Below are 8771 nucleotides of genomic sequence, written 5' to 3'. Positions count from 1 at the left end.
AATATTCTAAACAATGTTTCTAACTCTAAATGCTCTAAAAGAGCCCGGCATGTCATGAACTCAGGTCTCTGCCACGGCTGCTCTCTGCGCTCTAGGCCACGCCCATTTCTCCGCTGCAGAACGGAGATCGACGGAGGAGGAAGGAGAAGGCAGAAGGAGCTGCAGGAGGAAGTTTCTCCTGCAGTGTAAGTTGCACAAAGGTGCAGCAGGTGCTAAATAAATTAAAATAATTCATTTACAATAAAAACGTCATGCCGATCGTGCAGCTCATCCATCAGTCAGCCAACTGTTTGTCATGTCCACTCTTATTTTGAAAAACCGCGATAGAGCGAGTCCACAACAAATCAAACCACGACGTAGCGAGGGACTACTACCTGGCTGCATCCCTACATCATCAATTTGATGCCCTTTGTTCTATTCCAGGAGAATTGTTCACGGTTTGATAACAAAAGGACAAATCCACCAAATTATAAGTGTGGTATTGCTCCAACAGAAGGAACAAAAATAAGTATTTTCAAGCACAAACAGGAGAGAGGGGTGAAGTTATCTCAGAAACATAAAATGTGCTCCTCCTCTAACAGCTCTGGAGCTTTTTAAAGGTGTTCAATAACCAAAAAACACTAAACAGGTGTAAACATAACCTCCTAGTTGACGTAACGAAACATACAGCTTGGAAACCTTTAGGAGGTTTTAATTTACCTTCTTTCTCCCAAGTGTGTGGAAAACTATTATTTATTTCAGAGTGTTATTCTCGTCTTTATCATGGTGTAAGTTTTTAAATGGAATGATGAACACCTGCGGCCTGGATTAGAACGGTTTCTTATTTTGAAGTTTAGGCCTGGCACACACAAAGCTTCTCTCTGGACACGTTTTATGGGCGACAACATTCAGTTGCATCATCACAGGCACTTCCTGGGCTCTAATCAATAGAAATGTTTCCCTTGACCATCCTGTTGTGAACATCACTTGAAGACTTTCCTCTCCGCTGTATCATTTTACCAGCCTCGTTAATTTCTTGGTAACTTGCTCACTCTTTGTGTATTCCAGCTGGACGGCCGAAGCAGAAAGGTACTTTCTGACTCTTTTATTAGTCGTTGTCCCTGTCGGACGTTCCCTGTCCCTCTCTGCCCTCTGTATGGGTGTTGATGGATCGATGGCAGTGATTGTTTCCCATCTCTTCCTCCTGACTGATTTCCCAGAGAGTGGACTCCTCTCGTCTCTGATTTGTGAATTTTTGCTTGTGTTTTGGGGAAATGTCAGATGTTTTGTCACACACTGAACACTCCTCTTTGAGTGTTTATGTGTTTCAAATGAATGAGCTTGACGGCCATACTCACAAAGCCCTGTGTTCAGACAAGAGCATCCCGTTGTGTCGCAACTAAATAGGACAAACTGAACCAGTACGTACCTGGAGTTTTGTGAATAATATGGTGCTCTTTGTTGTACTTTCAAACTGGACACTGTGTGTGTGCCTGTGTCCAGATGTTCTATAAATGTACATTATGCTGAGAGTGTGTTTATTCCTACTGCCTCTATTCTAAAAGGAGCACAGCCCAACAAACTAACGAATCTGTTTCCCATTGACCTCCAATGTCCTGCTTTGTGATTGGCAGCTAACACACCGTCAGCACCTCTAGCTCTGATGCCACCTCCACCCTCGAACACAACGCCGGTGAACAGCGTCGGCCGCTTGCAGATGAAGCTGCATCTGCACGGTCTGCAGCAAAACGCCACCGACCTTCGCAAACAGCTTGCTCACCTACGCAAAACGCAGGTACTGGCAATCAAATAAACATTCATCTGTTCTTTTTTTATTTTTTTGTAGTCTGTTCTGTTCAGCTGCATAAAATAAATTCTGTTTCCATGAAGCCAGTTTTGATATTACAGAAGTCCCTCTTTATCGCGGGGGATCCGTACCCTGAAGCCCCACGATAAGTGAAAAACCACGAGGTAGAGATTGTAGTACAATTAATAAGTAGTAGTTTATTTTAGTATATATATATATATATATATATATATATATATATATATATATATATATATATATGAAGGCATTGTAAACCTTTCCCACACTTGCAATATTCTAAACAATATTTCTAATCTCTTAACGCTCTAAAAGAGCACAGCATGTCATGATTCCAGCTCTCTGCCTCCGCTGCTCTCAGCCACCTGCAAGCGTTCTTGGCCACGCCCACTTCTCTGCTCTGCACGGAGAACAGCTGATCAGCTGCAGCAGGAAGCTTATCCTGCAGTGTGGGCTGCACAGAGGTGCAGCAGGTGCTAAATAATTTACAATTATGTATTTTAAATAAAACTTTCATGCCGATCGTGCGGCTCATCCATCAATCAGCCAGTTGTGTGTCATGTCCAATCTTATTTTGAAAAACCGTGACAGAGCAAATCTGAAAACAAACCACAAAGTTGCGAGGGACTAGTGTCTACGGTTTGTTTTATTTGCTGCTTTGTAATTCAGTATTCTTTGCTTGTCGTTTGGTATTTTGAACTTATCAGTTTTTCTTACAGCAGATGGTAAAAGCAGCTACAAGTTTAGAGCTACTGTTTATTGAGAGTTTTAATGTATATTTTTTACTGTCTCTGCTCGAATCTCGTATTAAAAAGTTTTGTGTCAATTTGAATTTCACTTACATAAACACCTCTTTGTTCCTGCACTTACTGTAATCCGTTGTGATAGTAAAAGACCAGAAAACGTTTCTCACCTTTATTCAACACTTTTTATTTGCACAATCTGAAAAGCAAAGATCTTTTCTGAGTCAGTTTCAGCAAAAAGCCTAAAAGACCCAACCAAATGTCTGCTGGAAATTAGATTCACTGAGGTTTAATCAGAGTTTTAAGCTCTTTCATTCAACTCAATGGGACACGAAGCGCTTCACACCAGATTAAAACAGAAAAAAACATAAAAGAGAAACAAGAAAAAGAAATAAACTAAACAAGATCATTTAAATGAGTCATTACTTTGATGATTAAATATTGGTTACTGGAACATAAGAGGACTAAAAGTAAAACTGGCATTTAGAAAACACCAGACGTGTAGGTATTAAATATTTAAAATATAATAATCATGACAAAATTGATTGTAACATTTAAAAATTTGCACAAACAAGACACTAAAAACAAAAAGAGGGAGAAGAGATACATAACTACAATTAAAATTACCAATAAATAAAAGTTTCAATTATTTCCTTAAAAATAAAAGTACAGTACCATAATTAAAACAAGGTAATGTAACAAATGCAATAAAATACATTTAACTACAACTCAGTTTAAAGTCCCACTTTAGATGATAACATGCAGAATTTGGTGAATGAATAAATGAAGTTTTAGCCAAACTGAATGGGTAAGTCCAGAGTTTACCTTTAAAAACTTGAACGCTCTCAGCTGATGTCAGGTGTTCGTGAACAGAGTTTTTGAGAACAATTGTAGGAAAATGAGTTCTCAGTGTCGTTTTTAGGTCTAACTTTAGGCCAGCGGTGCAGTCTACATTTTTGTTGTGGGGATACTGGGCTTAGAAACCAAAGTACACCAGTTAGTACACTGTAATCATCAATGTATTTTTAAGCATATTTAACATTTCAAAAATTCTCTGACGCTTATATTTGAATAAATGTACAACAAACTGTACAACAGTTGGCTTTGTATTAAAAACATGTTATAGAATTTATAAAACTACCAAAGCACAACATGTTCAAGTATTAAGTAGTAAGTACAGAAGTACTAACTATAGAAAAAACACGTTGAACCTACGCAGTATAAAATCTTCCAGATGTGTTGACAATGACACGAGCCCACGTCAAGTATCGTTGCCAGTTACATACATGACACGGGCTCGTGTCATTGGGCACGTGTACCTGCGTATCGTTGCCAGTTACATACATGACGCGAGCTCGTGTCATTGGGCACGTGCACCTGCGTACACTACACGACTGCTCGTCTGACGGACCTGAGGGCTCACACGGTCAAAGCAGGTCTCTTAAGTAAGTAGGACTAAAACCACAACTTAGAAAACAATAAAATCTATTCTAAAAATCACAAGTAGCCGATGTAAAGACTTTAAAATAAGTGTTTCTTTGTCTACAGTTGGACAGTTAAGATATAATCTTCTTAAACCGAGGACACACTACATGTTTTTTTTTTGTTTTGTTGCAAGAAATAAATCAATTTGACCTAAATCAATGTGTGGATGTATTCAGGTTGTGTAAACTGACACCAACATAAATGCAAACGTGTTTTGCCAACAGCCGAGGAAAAGGAGCGAGTGGGACACGGAAGAGCCGACAGCCGTGCAGACGACGGCAGCAGTGAGCCCGTTGTCCTCCACGTTTGGTTGCACTTTAACTGTCACCCTCACAAGAGTGTGTTGCCTTCAGGTGGTTTGACAAATGATGGAGTCTGTGATGCTCAACAGGTGCGCTGGTTAGGTGTGTGGTCCCAGTTTGTCTTTAGTCACGGAAAAATCTGCTGAAATTAATCTGCTAGTGATTTCAGACACAGCTCTGTTCGTCAACTTCTCACTGGAGAAATAGTAAAAAAGAAATCTTGGGTGAATGTTGCAGAGTAATTTGAAATGCTTCTTAGGTTTAATTGAGTCAACTGTTTACGCTGAAATGAAGCGTCGTCGTTGTAATCAGTGTGAATGAGCGATTGTTTGCCATGCTTCTCTCATTTTATTGTTGGAACACCTGCAGGTTGAGAAGTATCTGCAAGCCGCACAGACGATGACGCCACACTGTGCACACAGTTTGCAGATTTCCACAGGTTGACATTAAAGTATGAGAAACATCCAAAATCTATTTATTACTCGCAGCTGATGCAAAGCACCGTACATTGTATAATGACGGAGGCAGAGGGGTTTTTTTTACGTTTATTTCAAGAATGCATCTATGATAAAACCTGAAAATAACTGAACTGCATGATTTAATGTATTGTATCATTTGAAAGCTACAATAATATTAAAATTAAAAGAGTATTGGATTATTCTGCAACTCATTCATTCATTCAACCTGTCTAAATAAAGGTTGAATGAATTAACTGCAAGTATATAAAGTGTTAGTAGAGGCAGATAAATGTAGTGGAAGTCGGTGTGTACGTCTGTTTCTGTGTTTCGAGGCGCCACGTTGCAGTGGGGTGGCTTCGTGCAGAGGACGCAGTGTAATGAGCGAGAGATGATGGGCATGTGCAGCTATTTGTTTCTTAACCAACACGAGTTGTGTGAAGTATGTAAGCAGAGATGAAAGGCCAAATATCTCCATACAGTAGATGTAAAGTATCCAGAGAAGACGGTTTGCTGTTTGTGTCTTTGTGCCGATCACGACCTCTACACTTTGCTCTTTATTGTTGCCCGCGGCGATCGCATGCTGCTTCAATTTCACATGCGGTCTATGAATTAAAGATGGAGGGAAGGTGAAGGTGAGACGTACACTTCACTAAGAGAAGGAGTGCTTTGATACTTTTGAAAATAAACAGACAATTTTATTTTTACATGTACTTAAGACATTTACAGGTACTTATAAAGTATGAAACATAAGAAAATCAACCATAAAAAGGGTTATTCTGAACTGTTATTACAACTGGAGCTGTTTAAAACAGTCAAAGAGTTTATGCAGATATTTTAAACTGCAGGTCCACACCTACGTTAAGTACATTAAGCTGGCTGTCGTGTGCAGGTATACAAATACAGCAGGTAAATTCAACCTTGGACCTTTATTCAGCCATTTTGGCCGTTTCCATAGATAAACATGGCAACTGGCATAGTCACAGATTTTGCTTATAAGCTTTTAATTTAAGGACACATTAGCCATTGATATGAGAAAAATAATGTCCAAATGTTGTTTCTTTCCAAGTTAGAAATGAGTCCATTTATTTTTTTCACTGGGATTGTTACCAGATTCCTGTTGTAAATAGAACCACCACAGCTGGAACTGGGAACACCACAAAACGATGCGTGTTAGTGATACTGCTATGTTGCTCGAACAGAAGGCTGATAAATTATTAATTTTTCTTGCCTAGCAGGTGATTTCAACCCAGGGAGTTGTGTTACATGCAGCAGGGCTGCTGAATGATCCGTTCATAGCACTGACACCCTCCGTCATGAACCTTTTTATTTCCTCGAGGCTTCCACCTATCTGTTGTGAGAATTAAGATATAATCACATGGACACCCCCCGGGTGGAGACATCTATTGCTTCTTTCAGTGTAATTCTACAATATGAAAAATAAAACTCAGGTTGTCCTCAAAGTTAATATTTTTGGAACCTTCAATTGGTTTCTTCTTTCTTTGCTCATGTTGGGTTTTTAGCCGTGATACAGTTAATTTACGAATACCTCCTTTGTACGTGTCGTTTATTTGTACGTGTTCCTCTAACGTTTCTGGATGTGTGTGTGTAGCTCGAGAACCAGGATTCAGTGCGAACTCTGCTGAAAAGGACGGAGGCAGAGCTGAACGTGCGCGTGTCCGATGCCCTGAGGAAACAGGAGGATCCTCTGCAGAGACAGCGCCTCCTTGTGGAGGAGGAACGACTCAAATACCTCAACGAGGAGGAGCTCATCATCCAGCAGCTCCAGTTAGTCTTCTATCAAGGCCATAGTAATTGTTTAATCAGTGCGTATTAAAGTGTTGGTAAGCATGGAAGGATGCAGAAACGTGCATTGTTTCATAGCAATACATGTAAACGCATGCATACATGCACATTTCCCTTGTTGATTTAAACACTTTGTACAGTTAATTTTACATATTTTCTTTCTGTCAGATACAGGAAGTGTTCATATCTGTTTTCCAGCTGGATGACTAATAAGGTGACTCAGTGATGGAAAGAAATTGTAACTGTAATTAAGCCTGGCGTCGAGCAAGATGCTCATTAAGATCTGAGTTTCTTGGCTGTTTGGCCACTAATTAAAGTGGCTGCGAGAACGAGAGCTGACAGCTACCTGGAGATTTAATAATCGGATAAGTTGCCTCGGCCTCGCATGTGAACATGTTCATTCAGCCGCCGAAAGACGGGCAGTAATCAACTGATCGTAGAAAACGCAGAAATGGTTTTAACTCAGACACTTGTATAGATATGAAGCTAACGTTTGGTGTGGTGGTAGCCGAGTCATCTTCAACACGTTCTCCAAACAGAATTTCAGGATGCCGCAGTATCGGCACCATTTACAAAATGTATAAAACAGCTGTAACTCAATGGCTTTTCATTATAAAAGGATCTTAGCACTTAACAAGGAGGAGAGTATTATGTAACCTTTCAAATAACGCTAGGTATTTATTTTGTTCGTTATAATATTATGGGCTGTTGCACACGATTCTGACCAGACTAGCTTTGCACTAAACAAGTTTCCTCATTTTAAGTTGACTTACAACTGTATTCAGAAAAAAACTTATGGGGATATATTAAATAGGGATGCATGATATTGGATTTTTGGCCGATATTCGATATGCCAATATGTTAAAACTTATTCATTTGTAATTTTTCACAGTTCTAAACTCAGCCTGTTTAATAGATATACTTGAGAGTTTCTTAAATTAAAAATTAACTTCAAACAGAAGCTTTTTATATCGGTGAGTTTTTTTGGTGGAATGTCCGATATTTAACTTTATTGCTAATATCGTCCGATACTGATACCATGCCGATAATATTGTGCATTCTTTATATTATAACACCTTCTTACTTGAGTTTTCGCAATAAGTTTGTAAAGTGCTCACTCCTCCAGTTCAGCTGTTCAGAACTTTGATTCTAGTCGACTGAGACCGCTTACTGGCAGAAGATTAACAGAAAGTTGAACAACAGATTTTTAAGTGTGGCCGAGGAATCCCTGGTGCTCAGCCGTCTGTTTGTTCCATCTCAGTGACCTGGAGAAGTCGGTGGAGGAGATCCAGAAGGAGTCGTCTGTCAACCACAAGCTGGTGACGGTGCAGGAGCTGGAGGAGAAGTCTAATGTTCTGAGGAAGCTGGGAGAAACTCTCACGGAGCTGAAAAGTGAGTCACGCTGGCACATCTCGCGTTCTGTGCATGGCGTTAAAGTGAACACAGTTGTTTACTCTAGTAGACAGTTTATTATCCACTAATTACTCACCGAGGCGCTGATTATCTTGTAGTCACCCACAGCCAGCCTGCTGCATTTAATCACCGTCCCATTGCTCATCGCCTAAATGAACTCACTGACCATTTTCACTTGTTTAAAAGATGTAAAGTTTTATTACAGCAAAAAGCTTTCGTTATCCTGGAGACATTCATCCAGTAACTGGAGCTTGGTGTTTTCTTTGTCTCTGCTCTTTCCTGCAGATCAGTTCCCGAGCCTGCAGAGTAAAATGCGGGTGGTGCTGCGGGTGGAGGTAGAAGCCGTCAAATTCCTTAAAGAAGAACCGCACAGACTTGACGCCCTGTTGAAACGCTGCAAGACTATAACCGACACTCTTGCCACAATGCGCAAGTAAGAACCAGCTCTGACAGAAACACCAGTAAATCTAAGGTCCCTGTGCGTTGTTGCTCTTCAGTTCAGGGCGCGCGTTGAATTCTGATGGGCTGCCCGTCCACACGCCGAGAAGTTTCAGTCCAACTGCTTCATACAGATACAGATGTTTGTTGGATGGACTCACTTGTGTTTGATAGTTAAGATCCAAGCAAGCTATTTAAAATAACGGCAACTAAAACTAGAGAAATTGCATTTCCTGCCAAAATGCAGCGTGAATGCTTATTGCTGAAGAAGTTGCATAGCTGAAATTAGCTAAAAACTTACTGAATTGTAGCTGAAATTGAAGAA

General features: G+C 40.0%; 1 protein-coding gene across 1 annotated transcript in view; it reads left to right on the top strand.

Moving 5' to 3' along the window:
• Window positions 1-8771, top strand: part of si:ch211-278a6.1 (SRC kinase signaling inhibitor 1) — a 301410-nt gene that overhangs the window by 276106 nt on the left and 16533 nt on the right. The window contains exons 6-10 of the mRNA XM_037688626.1: window positions 1048-1068; window positions 1614-1774; window positions 6402-6577; window positions 7857-7987; window positions 8294-8441. Coding sequence (XP_037544554.1) covers window positions 1048-1068; window positions 1614-1774; window positions 6402-6577; window positions 7857-7987; window positions 8294-8441 — 637 coding nt within the window. The remainder of the gene's footprint in view (window positions 1-1047; window positions 1069-1613; window positions 1775-6401; window positions 6578-7856; window positions 7988-8293; window positions 8442-8771) is intronic.

Source organism: Nematolebias whitei, chromosome 15, assembly GCF_014905685.2.
Source record: "Nematolebias whitei isolate Nwh7 chromosome 15, NemWhi1, whole genome shotgun sequence".
Lineage (NCBI taxonomy): Eukaryota > Metazoa > Chordata > Actinopteri > Cyprinodontiformes > Rivulidae > Nematolebias > Nematolebias whitei.
This window is presented reverse-complemented; position numbering and strand designations above follow the sequence as displayed.